This window comes from Oncorhynchus mykiss, chromosome 29 (assembly GCF_057628025.1).
Source record: "Oncorhynchus mykiss isolate SJ-2025 chromosome 29, ASM5762802v1, whole genome shotgun sequence".
Lineage (NCBI taxonomy): Eukaryota > Metazoa > Chordata > Actinopteri > Salmoniformes > Salmonidae > Oncorhynchus > Oncorhynchus mykiss.
Genome location: NC_143050.1, coordinates 20,636,665 through 20,657,832, shown reverse-complemented (window position 1 = coordinate 20,657,832; position 21,168 = coordinate 20,636,665). Strand labels below are relative to the sequence as shown.

Below are 21,168 nucleotides of genomic sequence, written 5' to 3'. Positions count from 1 at the left end.
CATCCATGGTTGAATGGTTTCATGAACTCCTTTAGAGGTTTTGCAAGTACGTTTTAACAGGCCTCTTTCAGCAGTCTGAATTAACCTAGAGGTATCCAAAACATCAACGTTTATAGAGGCTTGGAGATTTTTTCCACAAGTAAGGTGCAAAGAGCTGCTTTACCTAACTCTGTACAGACCAAAGGAATATCCAGAGCTAGCAATGCCTGAGACTGTGTATGATAACTCCAACTCTGACTCCTACCTCTAATGGTTATTGTAGACCAAATCAAAGTTTATTGGTCACATACACATGGTTAGCAGATGTTAATGTGAGTGTAGCAAAATGCTTGTGCTTCTAGTTCTGACAGTGCAGTAATATGTAACAAGTAATCTAACAACTACTGTCGTAGCAATTTCCTGTATTACTAAATGAGGAGAGTTACAAACCACACACCAGTCAGAGTTATACTTAAACTTAATCTTTAATTATATTAAGCTTTTGCAATAGCATTTGACTCTCAACAATTCACTATCTCTAATGAAAAGTTGAGAGTGTCAACATAATGGCAACTGAGATCTTTTATAGCAAAGATACACCCCTCTCAACCTACATGACGAACCACAGATCTTAGGAAAACTTCACAAAGGGCCTTTTACTTGAGTAAAGAGTATCCCATAGCCAGATAGCATTAGCTATAAATTATCGTTCAGTTTGGTCTCTAAGACAAGGTTCTAATCTCGTTCCTGGTACTACCGCACTATCTGGAATGCTCTTTAGGCTTTATTGGCCAAAGACATCGTAAATCTCCTCTCTCATAGAGGCCCATCCTCAGTGGAACACACACACACACAATAGTCGACAGATTATATTCTGTCATAAAACAACCATTCTAATGCAATACAAAGATTATAAAATAATCTTACAAGCACTAACATAATCATGCAATTTTCCACGACACTACCTAATACACACACATCTAAAGGGGTGAATGAGAATACGTACATAAAAATATATGGATGAGTGATGGCTGAGCGGCGTAGGCAAGGTGCAATAGATGGTATTAAATACCGTATATACAGTGCATTGCGAAAGTATTCGGCCCCCTTGAACTTTGCGACCTTTTGCCACATTTCAGGCTTCAAACATAAAGATATAAAACTGTATTTTTTTGTGAAGAATCAACAACAAGTGGGACACAATCATGAAGTGGAACGACATTTATTGGATATTTCAAACTTTTTTAACAAATCAAAAACTGAAAAATTGGGCGTGCAAAATTATTCAGCCCCTTTACTTTCAGTGCAGCAAACTCTCTCCAGAAGTTCAGTGAGGATCTCTGAATGATCCAATGTTGACCTAAATGACTAATGATGATAAATACAATCCACCTGTGTGTAATCAAGTCTCCGTATAAATGCACCTGCACTGTGATAGTCTCAGAGGTCCGTTTAAAGCGCAGAGAGCATCATGAAGAACAAGGAACACACCAGGCAGGTCCGAGATACTGTTGTGAAGAAGTTTAAAGCCGGATTTGGATACAAAAAGATTTCCCAAGCTTTAAACATCCCAAGGAGCACTGTGCAAGCGATAATATTGAAATGGAAGGAGTATCAGACCACTGCAAATCTACCAAGACCTGGCCGTCCCTCTAAACTTTCAGCTCATACAAGGAGAAGACTGATCAGAGATGCAAGAGGCCCATGATCACTCTGGATGAACTGCAGAGATCTACAGCTGAGGTGGGAGACTCTGTCCATAGGACAACAATCAGTCGTATATTGCACAAATCTGGCCTTTATGGAAGAGTGGCAAGAAGAAAGCCATTTTTTAAAGATATCCATAAAAAGTGTTGTTTAAAGTTTGCCACAAGCCACCTGGGAGACACACCAAACATGTGGAAGAAGGTGCTCTGGTCAGATGAAACCAAAATTGAACGTTTTGGCAACAATGCAAAACGTTATGTTTGGAATAAAAGCAACACAGCTGAACACACCATCCCCACTGTCAAACATGGTGGTGGCAGCATCATGGTTTGGGCCTGCTTTTCTTCAGCAGGGACAGGGAAGATGGTTAAAATGGATGGGAAGATGGATGGAGCCAAATACAGGACCATTCTGGAAGAAAACCTGATGGAGTCTGCAAAAGACCTGAGACTGGGACGGAGATTTGTCTTCCAACAAGACAATGATCCAAAACATAAAGCAAAATCTACAATGGAATGGTTCAAAAATAAACATATCCAGGTGTTAGAATGGCCAAGTCAAAGTCCAGACCTGAATCCAATCGAGAATCTGTGGAAAGAACTGAAAACTGCTGTTCACAAATGCTCTCCATCCAACCTCACTGAGCTCGAGCTGTTTTGCAAGGAGGAATGGGAAAAAATTTCAGTCTCTCGATGTACAAAACTGATAGAGACATACCCCAAGCGACTTACAGCTGTAATCGCAGCAAAAGGTGGCGCTACAAAGTATTAACTTAAGGGGGCTGAATAATTTTGCACGCCCAATTTTTCAGTTTTTGATTTGTTAAAAAAGTTTGAAATATCCAATAAATGTCGTTCCACTTCATGATTGTGTCCCACTTGTTGTTGATTCTTCACAAAAAAATACAGTTTTAGATCTTTATGTTTGAAGCCTGAAATGTGGCAAAAGGTCGCAAAGTTCAAGGGGGCCGAATACTTTCGCAAGGCACTGTAGTTGGCCATAGTTTCTAATCATAGTTTCGAATCATATTTTCTAGCCTGAGATGTTTTGATATAATAAGAGGGTTGAAAAGAACCTAAGAGGGCAGAAGCTATTTTCTACACACATTATGAAGAAAAACAATGGCTACTGCTCAATGGATAAATAGCCTTCATATTTTTTTAAACATAGATGTCAATGAAAACAATGAATACATATCAGTCCTAAATAATATATATCTATATACAAAGATCACATTGAATATTCAACTCACCTTCAAAAAGCGCCTTGAGGAAGAAAAGATCCCCAAATTGTCTTTGAGCTATTCAGTCTTCAGGATGTTCTGGGATGATAGCTGTTGGAGAGGGGAAGGGCAGTTGAGTGAGCTGGGGCCTTTTATGGCCCTGCCTCTGGGAGCCTATCAGCTTGTGACATGATGAGAGAGTGAAAGAGGACCTACCTGTAAGATCTTTTGTGATATTTTGTGCTACAAACATACTTATATTTATAGAAGTTTTTGACCATTCATCTCAAGCACTCATGAAAAAAAATCAAACAATTATTGTCTACACTAAAGAAAATGAATTTGGTATAAAAGATACAGTATCTACTCCATTTTTGGGACCCATGTTGACAAGATGTTGGGGAATCACTGGAGGGATTTATTGGTCAACAGCATCTCAGTGTACAGCTCAATAAACATAATAGGTGTTTTGTTACATTTCAGTCTTCTGTGAAGTATTTAAAGTGTCATATTGGGATGGCTATGAAAAGCCAACTGACATTTACTCCTGAGGTGCTGACCTGTTGCACACTCTACAACCACTGTGATTATTATTATTATTATTTGACCCTGCTGGTCATCTATGAACGTTTGAACATCTTGGCCATCAATCGATCAATCAATCAAAATGTATTTTTGAAGCCCTTCTTACATCAGCTGATGTCACAAAGTGTTGTACAGAAACCCAGCCTAAAACCCCAAACAGCATGCAATGCAGGTGTAGAAGCACGGTGGCTAGGAAAAACTCCCTAGAATGGCCAGAACCTAGGAAGAAACCTAGAGAGGAACCAGGCTATGAGGGGTGGCCAGCCCTCTTCTGGCTGTGCCGGATGAGATGGCCAAAATGTTCAAATGTTCATAGATGACCAGCAGGGTCAAATAATAAATACCATGTACTGTTATAATCTCGACCCGGTACAGCCATAAGACGACTGGCCACCCCTCAGAGCCTGGTTCCTCTCTAGATTTCTTCCTAGGTTCCTGCCTTTCTAGAGTGTTTTTACTAGCCACAGTGCTTCCACATCTGCATTGCAGAGGGGAGATTTCTTGGAGGGGAGATTTCATTCATTGAAGGTAAATTCTTTTTAAAACCCTTTTATTTTCTTCAAAATATTTAGTACATAAATGCATACCTTTTACAATTAATATTTTGTTGTAGGAAAGATTCTAAATGTATTTTGTTCATAGAAATAATGTTTTCAGTACGTTCTCTCTCTGGTTTTAACCTGATACAACCACACACACACCAACTTGGTGAGAGACAGAGAGGGCCAGAGGAATAGAGATTTCATTCATTAAAGGTAAATTATTTTTAATGCTCCTTATTTTCTTCAAAAGTGTTAATACCGAAATGCATACATATTGCAATTATTATTTTGTTGTAGGAAAGATTCTAAATGTATTTTGCTCATTGAGAAAAAGCCTTGGGGCTGTGCCCTCTCTCTCTCCTAGCGTGTAACCTGACACCCTGAGTGAGTGAGTGAGTGAGTGAGTGAGTGAGTGAGTGAGTGAGTGAGTGAGTGAGTGAGTGAGTGAGTGAGTGAGTGAGTGAGTGAGTCAGTCAGTCAGTCAGTCAGTCAGTCAGTCAATCAGTCAGTCAGTCAATCAGTCAATCAGTCAGTCAATCAGTCAGTCAATCAGTCAGTCAGTCACCCTTTGAGGAGAGACAGAGGGCCAGAGTAAGATATATTTCATTCAATGAAGGTAAATACCATTTATTTTAAAATCTTTAGTACCAAAAAGCATACATATTGCAGTTATTATTAAACAATACTACACATTACTACACAATACATGTTTAAATTCCTTTCTTAGAGAAAAACAAGGCCTTGGGAAGGGCCAAGACCCCCATCAGTCTCAAAATCCCTGTCTTAAAGCTGTGAGAGCCTCAGACATTGTCTCTTCTACACTGGATCTCCAGGGCTTTCCAGGTTTTCGTTTCCATGATAGAACAACCTTCTTGCAGTTAATCCCAAGTTATGTCTTGAGGACAGAAGTTCACAATGGTGTAAAAACTGCTGCACTTGTTTCATCATATCAAGCACACCATTAAAACAATCAGGTGAATCACAAAGAACGGCATCGATGGTTTTGTCATTGTCACCCAGACATGAAGGACACAATATACCTAGACTTGTTCTAGGAGACATGTTTTCTGTAGTTTTCTGTGGTTGATCTGTGTTAGACTTGTTATAGGACAAGTCTAACAGTTAATTATACTCAGGCAGACCGACCCCGGAAATGACTTTTTCATTCTACAAGGGGTCACAAGCTCACTACCGAGCAGCTCCATAAGTTCACTAGAAAAATTCCCAACTGTTTCACATTTTTCACAGTTCAAACTCAGGCCTCCCCCATTCACTACAAACATTCCCAACTGTTTGAATTTTTTTTTTAAATGTTTTATTTCACTTTTATTTAACCTGTCATGTTGTCTTGTCTCTGTCCTTTCCCTTCACCCTGTCTCCCTCTGCTGGTCGTGTCAGGTTACCTTTTCTCCCCTTCTTTCCCCCAGCTGTTCCCTGTCTCCTCCTAACTACCCATTCACCCCGTTCCCCACCTGTTCCCTTTTTCCCTCTGATTAGGTCCCTATATCTCCCTCTGTTTCTGCTCCTGTCCTTGTCGGATTCTTGTTTGTTTGTGTTTCATGCCTGAGCCAGACTATCGTCATGTTTGCTGTAACCTTGTCCTGTCCTGTCGGAATCTGCCGGTCTATCTGAGCCTACCTATGTTTTGTTATTAAAGAAGCTCTGTTTAAGTTAGTTCGCTTTTGGGTCCTCATTCACTCACCTTAACAGAAGAATCCGACCAAGAATGGACCCAGCGACTTCGGATCCTCTCCACTCAGCCGTCGGGATCCAGGGAGCGATGCTAGGCAGACACGAGCAGGAAGTGTCTGCTGCTCGACATGCCGTTGAGACCCTGGCCACCCAAGTCTCCAACCTCACAGAACAGGTTCACCATCTCCGCCTCGATCCACCGGCCACTTCCAGGGCTTTCGAATCTCCGGAGCCCAGAATCAATAACCCGCCGTGTTACTCTGGGGAGCCCACTGAATGCCGCTCGTTCCTCACCCAGTGTGATATTGTGTTTTCTCTCCAGCCCAACACTTACTCCAGGAGCACTGCTCGTGTCGCCTACGTCATATCTCTCCTTATTGGACGGGCTCGTGAGTGGGGCACGGCAATCTGGGAGGCAAGGGCTGAGTGTACTAACCAGTATCAGGACTTTAAGGAGGAGATGATACGGGTTTTTGATCGATCTGTTTTTGGGGAGGAGGCTTCCAGGGCCCTGTCTTCCCTATGTCAAGGTAATCGATCCATAACAGACTACTCTATTGAGTTTCGCACTCTTGCTGCCTCCAGTGGCTGGAACGAGCCGGCTTTGCTCGCTCGTTTTCTGGAGGGTCTCCGCGCAGAGGTAAAGGATGAGATTCTCTCCCGGGAGGTCCCTTCCAGCGTGGATTCCCTGATTGAACTCGCTATTCGCATTGAGCGACGGGTTGATCTGCGTCACCGAGCTCGTGGAAAGGAGCTCGCGTTCTCCGTTGCCCCCCTCTCCGCATCACTACCATCTTCCTCTGCCGGCTCGGGAGCTGAGCCTATGCAGCTGGGAGGTATCCACATCTCGACTAAGGAGAGGGAACGGAGAATCACCAACCGCCTCTGTCTCTATTGCGGTTCTGCTGGTCATTTTGTCACTTCATGTCCAGTAAAAGCCAGAGCTCATCAGTAAGCGGAGGGCTACTGGTGAGCGCTACTACTCCTGTCTCTCCTTCAAGATCCTGCACTACCTTGTCGGTCCATCTACGCTGGACCGGTTCGTCAGCTTCCTGCAGTGCCTTAATAGACTCTGGGGCGGAGGGCTGTTTTATGGACGAGACCTGGGCTCGGGAACATGACATTCCTCTCAGACAGTTAAGGGAGTCCACGGCCTTGTTCGCCCTGGATGGTAGTCCTCTCCCCAGGATTCAGCGTGAGACGCTACCTTTAACCCTCACTGTTTCTGGTAATCATAGCGAAACCATTTCTTTTTTGATTTTTCGTTCACCTTTTACACCTGTTGTTTTGGGCCATCCCTGGCTAGTTTGTCATAATCCTTCCATTAATTGGTCTAGTAATTCTATCCTCTCCTGGAACGTCTCTTGTCATGTGAAATGTTTAATGTCTGCTATCCCTCCTGTTTCCTCTGTCTCTTCTTCACAGGAGGAGCCTGGTGATTTGACAGGGGTGCCGGAGGAATATCACGATCTGCGCACGGTGTTCAGTCGGTCCAGGGCCACCTCTCTTCCTCCACACCGGTCGTATGATTGTAGTATTGATCTCCTTCCGGGAACCACTCCCCCCCGGGGTAGACTATACTCTCTGTCGGCTCCCGAACGTAAGGCTCTCGAGGATTATTTGTCTGTAGCTCTTGACGCCGGTACCATAGTCCCCTCCTCCTCTCCCGCCGGAGCGGGGTTTTTTTTTGTCAAGAAGAAGGACGGGTCTCTGCGCCCCTGCATAGATTATCGAGGGCTGAATGACATAACAGTTAAGAATCGTTATCCGCTTCCTCTTATGTCTTCAGCCTTCGAGATCCTGCAGGGAGCCAGGTTTTTCACTAAGTTGGACCTTCGTAACGCTTACCATCTCGTGCGCATCAGGGAGGGGGACGAGTGGAAGACGGCGTTTAACACTCCGTTAGGGCACTTTGAATACCGGGTTCTTCCTTTCGGCCTCGCTAACGCTCCAGCTGTCTTTCAGGCATTAGTCAATGATGTCCTGAGAGACATGCTGAACATCTTTGTTTTCGTTTACCTTGACGATATCCTGATTTTTTTCACCGTCACTCCAGATTCATGTTCAGCACGTTCGACGTGTCCTCCAGCGCCTTTTAGAGAATTGTCTTTTTGTGAAGGCTGAGAAGTGCACTTTTCATGCCTCCTCCGTCACATTTCTCGGTTCTGTTATTTCCGCTGAAGGCATTAAGATGGATCCCGCTAAAGTCCAAGCTGTCATTGATTGGCCCGTCCCTAAGTCACGCGTCGAGCTGCAGCGCTTTCTCGGCTTCGCGAACTTCTATCGTCGTTTCATCCGTAATTTCGGTCAGGTGGCCGCTCCTCTCACAGCCCTTACTTCTGTCAAGACGTGCTTTAAGTGGTCCGTTTCCGCCCAGGGAGCTTTTGATCTCCTCAAGAATCGTTTTACATCCGCTCCTATCCTTGTTACACCTGACGTCTCTAGACAGTTCGTTGTCGAGGTTGACGCGTCAGAGGTGGGCGTGGGAGCCATTCTTTCTCAGCGCTCCCTCTCTGACGACAAGGTCCACCCATGCGCGTATTTTTCTCATCGCCTGTCGCCGTCGGAACGTAACTATGATGTGGGTAACCGCGAACTGCTCGCCATCCGGTTAGCCCTAGGCGAATGGCGACAGTGGTTGGAGGGGGCGACCGTTCCTTTTGTCGTTTGGACTGACCATAGGAACCTTGAGTACATCCGTTCTGCCAAACGACTTAATGCGCGTCAGGCGCGTTGGGCGCTGTTTTTCGCTCGTTTCGAGTTCGTGATTTCTTATCGTCCGGGCTCTAAGAACACCAAGCCTGATGCTTTGTCTCGTCTCTTCAGTTCTTCAGTAGCCTCCACTGACCCCGAGGGGATTCTCCCTGAGGGGCGTGTTGTCGGGTTGACTGTCTGGGGAATTGAGAGGCAGGTAAAACAAGCGCTCACTCACACTCCGTCGCCGCGCGCTTGTCCTAGGAACCTTCTTTTCGTTCCCGTTCCTACTCGTCTGGCCGTTCTTCAGTGGGCTCACTCTGCCAAGTTAGCCGGCCACCCTGGCGTTCGGGGTACGCTTGCTTCCATTCGCCAGCGTTTTTGGTGGCCCACCCGGGAGCATGACACGCGTCGTTTCGTGGCTGCTTGTTCGGTCTGCGCGCAGACTAAGTCCGGTAACTCTCCTCCTGCCGGCCGTCTCAGGCCGCTTCCTATTCCCTCTCGACCGTGGTCTCACATCGCCTTAGATTTTGTCACCGGACTGCCTTCGTCAGCGGGGAAGACTGTTATTCTTACGGTTGTCGATAGGTTCTCTAAGGCGGCCCATTTCATTCCCCTTGCTAAGCTTCCTTCTGCTAAAGAGACGGCACAAATCATCATCGAGAATGTTTTCAGAATTCATGGCCTTCCGTCAGACGTCGTTTCGGACAGAGGTCCGCAATTCACGTCTCAATTTTGGAGGGAGTTTTGCCGTTTGATTGGGGCTTCCGTCAGTCTCTCTTCCGGCTTTCACCCCCAGTCTAACGGTCAAGCAGAACGGGCCAATCAGACTATTGGTCGCATCTTACGCAGTCTTTCTTTTCGCAACCCTGCGTCTTGGTCAGAACAGCTCCCCTGGGCAGAATACGCCCACAACTCGCTTCCTTCGTCTGCGACCGGGCTATCTCCTTTTCAGAGTAGCCTCGGGTACCAGCCTCCGCTGTTCTCATCTCAGTTCGCCGAGTCCAGCGTCCCCTCCGCTCAGGCTTTTGTCCAACGTTGCGAGCGCACCTGGAAGAGGGTCAGGTCTGCACTTTGCCGTTATAGGACGCAGACTGTGAGGGCTGCTAATAAGCGTAGAACTAAGAGTCCTAGATATTGTCGCGGTCAGAGAGTTTGGCTCTCCACTCAGAACCTTCCCCTTAAGACGGCTTCTCGCAAGTTGACCCCGCGGTTCATTGGTCCGTTCCGTATTTCTCGGGTCATTAATCCTGTCGCAGTTCGACTTCTTCTTCCGCGATACCTTCGTCGCGTCCACCCGGTCTTCCACGTCTCCTGCATTAAGCCCGTTCTTCGCGCCCCCGCTCGTCTTCCCCCCCCCCCCCCCATCCTTGTCGAGGGCGCACCCATCTACAGGGTCCGCAGGATTTTGGACATGCGTCCTCGGGGCCGTGGTCACCAGTACCTTGTCGATTGGGAGGGGTACGGTCCTGAGGAGAGGAGTTGGGTTCCCTCTCGGGACGTGCTGGACCGTGCGCTGATCGAGGATTTCCTCCGTTGCCGCCAGGTTTCCTCCTCGAGTGCGCCAGGAGGCGCTCGGTGAGTGGGGGGGTACTGTCATGTTGTCTTGTCTCTGTCCTTTCCCTTCACCCTGTCTCCCTCTGCTGGTCGTGTCAGGTTACCTTTTCTCCCCTTCTTTCCCCCAGCTGTTCCCTGTCTCCTCCTAACTACCCATTCACCCCGTTCCCCACCTGTTCCCTTTTTCCCTCTGATTAGGTCCCTATATCTCCCTCTGTTTCTGCTCCTGTCCTTGTCGGATTCTTGTTTGTTTGTGTTTCATGCCTGAGCCAGACTATCGTCATGTTTGCTGTAACCTTGTCCTGTCCTGTCGGAATCTGCCGGTCTATCTGAGCCTACCTATGTTTTGTTATTAAAGAAGCTCTGTTTAAGTTAGTTCGCTTTTGGGTCCTCATTCACTCACCATAACATAACCAAGTAGGCTAGTTGAGAACAAGTTGTCATTTACAACTGCGACCTACCAAGATAAAGCAAGCAGTGTGACACAAACAACAACACAGAGTAACACATGGAATAAACAAGCGTACAGTACAATAACACAATTGAAAAAAATAAAGTCTAAATACAGTGTGTGCAAATGGCGTGAGGAGGTAAGGCAATAAATAGGCCATAGTAGCGAAGTAATTACAATTTAGCAGAGTAACACTGGAGTGATAAATGAGCAGATGATGATGTGCAAATAAAGATACTGGTGTGCAAAAGAGCAGAAAAGTAAATAAAAACAATATGGGGATGATGTAGGTAGATTGGGTGGGCTATTTACAGATGGACTATGTACAGCTGCAGTGATCGGTTAACTGCTCAGATAGCTGATGTTTAAAGTTAGTGAGGGAAATATAAGTCTCCAGCTGAAAATGTTTCACATTTTTTCAAACACATTTTCTTTCAGTTCAACAAGGTCACTACACATCAATCATCAGGCCATTACTTTTTATTGCAAACATTTCCTTTACTTTGAAGAAACAGATGCACTATCATGTTACATAAGCACACCCTAAATAGCATGAGGACATCCTGTCAAGGGCATAAACATAAGACACAGACATAAGTAATCGATCACTTTCTGACACATATCGTCTACTATATTCTCTCTCTCTCTCTCTCTCAGCTTTCCAAGAAAACAAAAATGTTGACATTTATGGTCTGTTTACATATACACAGAGCATACAAAACATTAAGGACACCTGCTCTTTCCATGACATGGACTGACCAGATGAATCCAGGTGAAAGTTATGATCCCTTATTGATGTCACTTGTTACATCCACTTCAACCAGTGTAGATGAAGGGTAGGAGAATGGTTAAAGAAGGATTTTAAGCCTTGTGACAATTGAGACATGGAGTGTGTATGTGTGCAATTCAGAGGGTAATTGGGCTAAACTAAATATTTAAATGCCTTTGAACAGGGTATGGTAGTATGTGCCAGGTGCATCAGTTTGAGTGTGTCAAGAACTGGAATGTTGCTGGGTTTTTCACATAACAGTTTCCCGTGTGTATCAAGAATGGTCTACCACCAAAAGGACATCCAGCCAACTTGACACAACTGTGGGAAGCACTGGAGTTAACATGCTCCCTCCCCATCATGACAGTGCAGCTGAAGCAAGCCTCACAGTCCTGGCTCATTTATTTTTCAGAAAGCTACTCTGAGAAACGCCATGCTCTATTAGAGACAAAAAAAGAGAAACAGAAACACAGAGAGAGGAAGATATACTCATGACACCTTGCCCCTTTCTGTATCTACTGCAGCATAAGTGTGAATGATAGCATGCGGAATGTGAAGAGAGCGGTAATGCAGGGAATTGGAGCCCCCACCCGCCCAACAGAAACAAAACTATAAAAAGAGGATACCAAAAACTAATAAGAGCCACAGCTTCAATCCATGGAGTCAGGAGGAGTAAAGAAACATTATTAAACAGTAAAAACTACAACAGGACAGGCAGGATTGAGTGGAAAAGTAATTTATCTCTGAAACACCTAGCAAAAAATCTAAACTCTGCCGCAATATCACAAAATACTTTATTCAGGCTCCGCTTGTTTACTCTCCCTCTGTCCTTCTTGTCTGGCTTCCGGAGGAGTACACAGTATCAATCTTTCTGGATTTAGAAATTATTTCGGATCAATTTATTTTCCACACTTCTCTGTAGGAGTGTGTGTACATGTTGTATTTTCTCTGATGCAGTGTTGGTGTTTTTAACATATTATAAACTATGGGAGTAATAAAGGTTTGCTGTGCATTTTATTCACGTGATAAATAAAGCTTCAATCTACAGGATGTTTTACTCTGTTTTACTCTAAAACATTTTACCTCGAATGACAGTCAGGTCAACAGATCGGAAACGACAAGATGGAGACAGACAGAGAGATGGATAAAGACAACAGACGGGTAGAGAAGTAGAGGAAATGTCAACAAAATAGATTTTGTGTTTGTCAACTGAGGTACAGTGTATTAAGATCTTTCCCAGTTGAGCTATTTTTTCCATCATATTTTTCCATCATATTTCCTCTCTTTTGAGGATATTAAAAATATTAGAAGCTTTAATGATGCTTCAATTTGGAGACAGCTAACAGCCCCACCCCAGCCTTAGCCCATGCTGTCCCTCCCTCCACTGTGCGTCATCGGGTAGTCCTGTACCTGTGACTCAATAGACTACGGAATGTTTACCGCCAGGAGAATGCAGTCTGTCAGCATACAGTATCTGTCAGTGTCCTGAGCAGCAACTGCCCCACCTCATCCTTAGCCCATGCTGTCCCTCCCTCCCCTGTGCCATATTTCCCTCTGTGCATCATCTGGTAGTCCTACACCTGTGACTCAATAGACTACAGACTGTTTACTGCCAGGAAAATGAGTGCAGCGCAGCAGTTGACTAGTGTAGCAAATTTGGGGGGAACCCCCGACCAGGACTCGAACCTGGATCCAGTGACTGTCAATCTGTCTTTCTGTGTAAGGGCCCATGGAAAGAGAATGATTTACACACAGAGAGACAGAAAGAGGATTCCCTCATTGCTCCAGCTCTCAGAAAATTCTAGCAAAGGCATTATCTGAGGCATAGTGTCATCTGCTGTTGTACCTTCCTCCTGTGAGGTCCTGTCCATTGGGACATCTTGCCTATGTCTGTCTGTGATCACGTAAGAGCATTAACTAACAATCATTATTTTTGTTAATGGTTAAGCAAGTGAAAATATAATGAATATAAATTGTTTCCATTCGCCATTTTGTTTTAAACAACATGTTCTTAAGTTAAACACATTACTTGAGAAAGTATAGGTTAATAAGTTTATATCCCACGGCCTACTCATATAAGGCATGGTTATATGATCAGTAGGTCCACTGTACACACGATTTCCTCGTCAACCGAGTCTGAAACGAAAGTGAAACAGTGGATGCAGTGAAAGAATAGGACGACGCGTTTCATACCCAAACAGTATTCGCATGAGGGGTGAAACGATGGATGAATATCCTTATCCCATCACTATAGACGTCAGTTGGACAAACTCTGTCTCTAAAGGGATACAGAACAAGCTTCAGATTTATTTTCAAAGTAAAAAGAAGTCGAGTGGAGGGGACTGCTTGGTGCACTACGAGGATCAACGCTCCACTAGAGCAACTGTTTATTTCAAATCTGAGGATGGTAAGCAGATCACCACGGATGACGATTTGTATCGTACAGTTGTCATTTTATAGCCTACTGTAGGATATCATAATAGTGAAATAGTGTTAACCATACAAATGTAAATATGTACAAGTGACTTCCAGTAAAGTGACGTGTGCATGATGTCGCATTTGTCTCCACAGTCAGGGAAAGCGTTCTATCGAGAGATAACCACGAAATTACTGTAGACAATGAAACTGTGAAGTTGCGCTTGTCATCATCATCATCGGGGGGAAATCTGAAAGAGGCTTGCACTCTGTCGGTGAGTAGTTCATGTCAGTGGTTCCCAAACCTTTTATAGTCCTGTACCCCTTCAAACATTCAACCTCCAGCTGAGAATCCCCTTTAGCATCAGCGCAATCTCAAATGCTGTTTTTTTGTAAGCCTGCCACACGCACACTATATGATACATTTATTAAACATAAGAATAGGTGTGAGTTTTTGTCACAACCCGGCTCGTGGGAAGTGACAAAGAGTTCTTAAAGGACCAGGGCACAAATAATAATAAAATAATCAATAATTTTGCTCTTTATTGAACCATCTTAAAACCTTATTTGTTCATCGAACATTCGGAATAACTCACCACAGGTTAATGAGAAGGGTGTGCTTGAAAAGATGCAAATAACTCTGCAATGTTGGGTTGTATTGGAGAGAGTCTCAGTCTTAAATACTTTTCCACACAAAGTCTGTGCCTGTATTTAGTTTTCATGCTACCTAGGGCCGAGAATCAACTCTCACATAGTTACATGGTTGCAAAGTGCATCAGTGTCTTAACAGCACAATTTGCCAAGTGTTAGGGTTGCGTAAATTCGAATCTGGTATCAGGATAAATATAACAATGAGTCACCGATTTTATACTACGTATTTTTTTATTAGCTAAGTAATAAATGGCAAATGCAACTTTCGTATATACGGGCTCACTGTAATACCACGCAGGGCAGAACAGAGAACTGACAAGACGTATGTAAAACAGTATTCTTTATACTGTGATAGACAGTTCCAACCCGTCTGTTGGCCTATCACAGTAGAGACTGGGCATGGTTTAAACTTGCTCAGCCTATTGCAGGCACTCAGGCGGGTCCCTGCCTCTTGGCGCTTCTGTTGATAGATGTAACTGTTGCTGTAAAGAACATCCATGCGCTCATATCGTTATCTCGCACCTGGCTCCTGTTATCTAACAAAAGACTGCTTGTTCTCACAACACCCCGCTCTGAATGTTCCCCCTTCCCAACTAATTTGAACAGTTCCTGTCTTCATGCTTCTCTGTATTTTTCCATCATGAGAAAGTCCCATGGCCATGATACTTTTAACAATGTTTCAAGTCAGCTATGTTGCATAACACATACACACATCCACACAAGCCAACAGCAGATAATATTCAATCATATATATGGTAATAGCTATAATGTAAAACACAGGATCCAACAATCCCCCCTTTTCACAACCCCAAGGGTGTGAACAAAAATTCAGCAATGAATCATATAACAGTGACAAAGTTTAAAATACCTTCATGTCCTCCATTCGATCCCACTATGTACTAGATTGGCTACCAGCCACCTAGGAACTTACAACCCTCATGTAAAAAGAGAACAACAGCTCATTTAAAAACAGAATAAAAGAAAATGGTGTCAAATTTAAGTCCCCCTTTTGACACCCACTAGGGTGTCACTCATTATCCTTTCTTTCAGCGGTCCCAACATAGTAATATGTTAATAGCATTTCATGAAAATAACAAAAACATAATTATTTTTATTTTTATTTATTTTTTACAGAAAAACAGAAAAGAAAACTCAACCAAGAAAAAATAAAAATCAACAAGTGATATATGCTTTTGTCTCCCCCTTTTGACAAAAACAGGATAAGACTATATTGTTTATTGACATGTAAGATGTAGGATAAAACGTTGGTCATGGAAAACAGAGTAAAGCAGAGCAAAGCATTATAATAAACCATCTGGTCCTCTCAGCTACTCCTATCCTGCACCAGGTGGGCACCATACCACCCAGGGACTCCAAACCTTCACAACAGGGAGAACAATCATACTGGAAAGAAAACTTATCATAAAACAAAAATGTAAAACAAGGAAACGTGGTGGTGTAATATTTATTCTACTACCTCACCCACAGCATACCATGGGTCATCCTCAGTCAGTCCCATCCTCCCCTGAAAGCATGATTCAGTATCAGCATCTCCAACTGTATCATCAAGCAAAGGCATCATGCCTGAAGCCTTCACCACATCTGTAACAGACTTCTTAAAACACGGTATGATGCAAGCAGCACAACACATCAATAACAAAAATACAAGAATTAGGGTCAGAAATCCAGTAACCACCATACCAGTGTACTTACCAAACCAGGCTCCCAACCAAGAGAACAGTCCAGACTCCTCCACCCCCGCCATGGTCCTCATCTCAGCAGATAGTGCACCAAGCCCATTAAGGGCCTTAGATATACTACCCTCTGGACTGGTGTTATTAGGAATATACGTGCAACATTGTTCACCGAACATCTTACAGACACCCCCCTGACTGGCAAGAAGCATATCCAAAGCAAGTCTATTCTGTCTGGCAACCCTAGATGTGGCCTCAAGCTGTTCAGACATACCAGTGAGTGCATCACGGGAGTAATTCACAAAACGCTGTTGATTATAGTAGATATAATTCATCCATGCAGTCTGTCTAGCATCCACTATGGCTGGACCCATAATAGGTAGTAAGTGCCAGAGTCCATCATTCCTACCCAAGGCCTGAAACTCATGAGGAACCCCCACTGGCACTCCCAACAGGTTAGCGTGTATGTCAACTACATCCTCTGTCCATGGAGCACTACGTCTATGTCTCTCATGGGATGGAATGTTTTCAGGTCCCCTGGATACAGAACCCAACAGCTGTTCAGCAGTAACATCAACAATGGTCAGTGGAATTATCAAACTGGTCAGAGCACACGTACCTTGCCAGTCTCCTCTAAGAATGGGTCTCAGCACTCTTTTGGGTCCACAGATCCACCACACATCAGCCAGACCACTAGTTTGGTTTAGGCCTGTAACTGGCCAAGTGGAATTAATGGTTATGTTACTACTGCAATCAGCTTCAGGCAATCTCCCATAATCAATGCCATTACCTGTACCCGTGATGCAACTGTAATTGCCCCCATATGCCTTAACACACCAAGGGGCTCGATGAGGAGGTACTGTAGGAAACACAAGGCTCAAAGAGGAACAGAGAGTTGAATTGGGCTGAACCTGGTAAAAACCTCTCAGAATACACAACCACCCCTCTCCTTCTCCTATAGCAAATGGGTGTGTAGCCAGAACAGGTCTAGCATGACCAATGTTTCATGTAACTCATGCAGTCCTTTCTTTTCAGGGTCTTAGCTGTATACCTCATATAAGACAGCCACAAATTGTCCCTACCATCAAAACCAGTCTCAGTGCCTAATTGATCAATAGCTGAATAGTCTCTAACATTAATTACCTGAATGGGATTTTTAACACAGTGGTGGCAGGTTCGGTCCAGGGGTGGTAGAGGAGTGTGTCTGGCCCTGGTTCATCTGGGACCTCTGGTTTTGGCAGCACCTTAATAGAAAACACACCCATCGTGTCTGTCTCGGTCCTTTGTAGTCCGAGGGTGTAAGTGCCTGCATCAGAGAGCTTAATAGTTTTGATGGTTAGTAGGATGTCATCACCTTTACAAAGTTCAACAGTGCTCCCAGGTTTTCCCCATATCATGGAAAACCTATCCACCTTTGTGGGATCCCCTATGCTATAAGGATACCCTCTTCTCCAATCCCAGAACTGTCCCAAGTCGGTTATCATGTAATCCCCATACGGACACCCTCCCAATTTAATATAATTTAATTTATAATTTTCGTCCACTTGTTCTGTAGACATACATTCAGCACTCCACGGGTCAGAACCTGGAATCCGCTGGTACCTCACCATCTATTGCCATCGATTTCTCCAGAGTCCTGGAAATAAGGCCTCATACACAGGGAATTAGACAACAGCCCCATAAAACTAAAACAGTCACACAGGTGAATGTAGCCCATAATACAGTGATCCTAATATTTTTTCCCATTTTCCGAACATGCTATCAAAACAATTAGTCAGAGGTATCCACCCCAGAGTTTTCTGCCAAACCGTGAGCCAGGGTGGTCAAACCAGCTGAGGCTTCGGGCACTGATTCGTCCGGAGCTGTGTTATTTGGGATGTAAGCACAAACATGGTCCCGATAATCACGCATACTTCTCCCTTTTCAGCCAATAACTTATCTAATGCAAATCTATTCTGCCAAGCCATCAGGCTGGTTGCTTCAGTCTGTTCTGCAAAACCTTTAATAGCATCTCTGGTATAATTGTTAAAGCGCTGTTGATTATAATAAATATAATTAATCCAGTCCACATCCGTGGAACCCCAATGTTATCAATGTATACTTTGTCCTTCCATACTGGGTGAGTGGATTCATATAGCCCTCTCTCTCCAAATGAGCTATGACCTGTGTCCACGATCAATATGGGAACCTGCACCGATATATGCCATAATGGCTCAGTGTCCTAGACTGCCATGTAGTTAGAGACTCCCATTTTGGGCTACATAAAACTCCATTGAGAGATCCTTCCCAATCTCTACTCTAACTTCCTGTCTACCCAGTTCTAGGGATCTCTTATGCTTATTTTGGAACAAAATCCTCATCGTTTAAACCCTGGGTCAAATTAGGATGTGCTGTATCAGGAATATGTCACCCACGATAAGACAGCTCAGACGAACAGCTTCCATGTGAAGCCCCACCCTTTCCCCTAGAACACATCACTTAGCAAGAGCCAGACACATCTTCACTTCTATGAACAAAAACAGGGGTGACAGGGGTGGGAGGGTTACTTCATTCGAGAGATGGCCCCCGGAATTCTGTTAATTCCAGTTCTCCTCTCGAACACTGTTTATTGTTTGACAGTGTCAATGTGTCTTACCCTCCCGCCGTGCGATATGACTCCGGGTAGCTCTTTAGTTGAAGTGTACCTATGATGCAATAAATTGCAAATTAATTACTTAAAAATAATGCAATGTGATTTTCTCGATTTTTGTTTTAGATTCCGTCTCTCACATTTGAAGTGTACCTATGATAAAAATTATAGACCTCTACATGCTTTGTAAGTAGGAAAACCTGCAACATCGGCAGTGTATCAAATACTTGTTCAAGCTCCAAACTGCATTTCAATCATTTTTTATCTCAATCAGTTTCATGGGAATATGCATTAAGATCTTCTTGAATTACTGTTTCGTGAGCGAATTAGAAACGATGATGTTACATACTATTTACCTTGTATTTTGTTTCAATCAAAGCATAGGCTGTTTCCTTCTTGGTGGCGTGAGCTGTTGAGTTTTGGCCTCATTAGAACTAAAAACATTGACATTTAGCTTCACTGAGCATCCTAAAAGAAATGACTGAGGTGTTTATGGTGTAATAGTAATTTAGTCCAACTACTAATCCTAGAGTATAACTGATCCCCAAAAATGGAGGAGGCAGCTGGCAGCGGGAGGAGGTAGGGAACTGGTCTGTCTGCCCAATATAAAGGATCAAAACTGGCGGAGGAATAAAAATAGCATAAATAGGAAAGTATACCAGTTTCAGTTGAGGACCAGGGTGTTGACAACTGTGCCATACAGATTGCAAAATAGTTGGAAAGAGATTTTTGATGTACTGATTCCATGGTATATGAGTTGATATAAAAGAAAAACAAGATTCAAGACTTCGTGCTTTTCCGATAAAATGATTATATAGAATTTTTGCCACCATCAAAATGTTGAAAAATTGGGGCATAAAATCATCGAAGCTCTGCAGATTTTGTTGTGAGGATACAGAATCAATAGACCATTTATTTTGGTATTGCCCACAGGTAGCCTGTTTCTGGTCTCAGGTTCAGGAATGTCTGAAAATGCAATCTGTGGCATTGATCTAAAATTGACCCTAGCAAAAGTACTGTTAGGAGATCTGGAGAGACCGGGTCAGTCAATTGCTAATACTTTTAGTAAAAGTATTTATCTTCAACTCGCAATGAGTTGATTCTATTCGATTAGATAGATTGAAATTGTACGTTAAACATCACAGAATAGTTGACAGATAGTCAAAATAAAACAATAATAAGTAAGTTTATGACACTGAGGGGCAGTGTTTTTACAGCTAGTGTTGGTTTGCCTGAGGCTGATGCCATGCAGGTGTTTGTTCACATGCATATACACACATTCTCATTCAAATTGTCATGTATTGTCATGTTGTGTCTTTCTGTCCTTTCCTTTCACCCTGTCTCCCTCTGCTGGTCGTACTAGGTTACCGTTTCTGTCCCTCTTTCCCCCAGCTGTTCCTTGTCTTCTCTGACTACCTCATTCACCCCTTTTCCCACCTGTTCCCTTTTTCCCTCTGATTAGGTCCCTATATCTCTCTCTGTTTCTGCTCCTGTCTTTGTCGGATTCTTGTTTGTGTGTCTCATGCCTGAACCAGACTATCATCGTGTTTGCTGCAACCTTGTCCTGTCCTGTCGGAATCTACCTGTCCATCTGAGCCCACGTGTGTTCATCATTAAAGAAACTCTGTTTGTTAATTCGCTTTTGGGTCCTCATTCACGCACCTGACACAAATAAATGCATACAAGAACATGCACATACATGTAATAGTGCCAGACGGAGCATGAAAATGTGAAGGAAAAAAACGATATATATATGAAAAAAAAAATGTGAATCACATTTTTATTTGGCGTATCCCTGACGGCACGTACCTCTGGGGGTAAAAAGTTAATTTGAGTTGCCTCTTCATTAATTGATCTGCCCCCCTTCCCCCTTCATAAATAACATAATGTAAAAAAGTAGATTTTCAGCCCAGGCCTGATATTCTAACATGCTGACCAGTCTGACTGCCCATCCGCATGCTGATTTTTGTCCACCCACAGACGCGATCAGGACATGCAGGTTGAAATATCAAAACGAACTCTGAACCAACCATATTAATTTGGGGGCAGGTTGAAAAGCATTAAACATTTATGGCAATTTAGCTAGCTAACTTGCTGTTGCTAGCTAATTTGTCCTTGGATTTAAACATTGGGTTGTTATTTTACCTGAAATGCACAAGGTCCTCCACTCTGACAATTAATTCACAGATAAAAGGGTAAACTGAGTTTGTTTCTAGTAATCTCTCCTCCTTCTTCTTTGGACTTTATATGGCAGTTGGCAACCAACTTTAATGTAGGAGAATATAACACATTGGATCTGGTAAAATATAATACAAACAAAAAAACATGTGTTTTCTATTTTTGTCCCCAATCATCTTTGAAATGCAAGAGAAAGGTCATACATTCAAATAGAATTTTAGGTGTAACTTAGATGTTGTCCACAAGATGGCAGCAGTGTGTGTGCAAAGTTTCAGACTGATCCAGTGAAGAATTACATTACTACAAAACATTTTGTATGAAGTCTGCCAGGAGTTTGCCTAAATGTGCCGAATTGGTACATTTATACATTTTCAAGTACATAACTATAGAGAACATGCAAAAA

The 21,168-nt window shown here is 43.4% G+C and overlaps 1 protein-coding gene across 1 annotated transcript; it reads left to right on the top strand.

Annotated features, from left to right (window-relative positions):
• Positions 1–13,348: 13,348 nt before the first annotated feature.
• prp14 (Poly polymerase 14) lies at positions 13,349–15,710 on the top strand. The gene is given in 3 exon segments (NM_001160609.1): positions 13,349–13,605; positions 13,770–13,888; positions 15,593–15,710. Coding segments are annotated over 3 exon segments (429 nt in total). The 5' UTR covers positions 13,349–13,406; the 3' UTR covers positions 15,704–15,710.
• Positions 15,711–21,168: the final 5,458 nt, after the last annotated feature.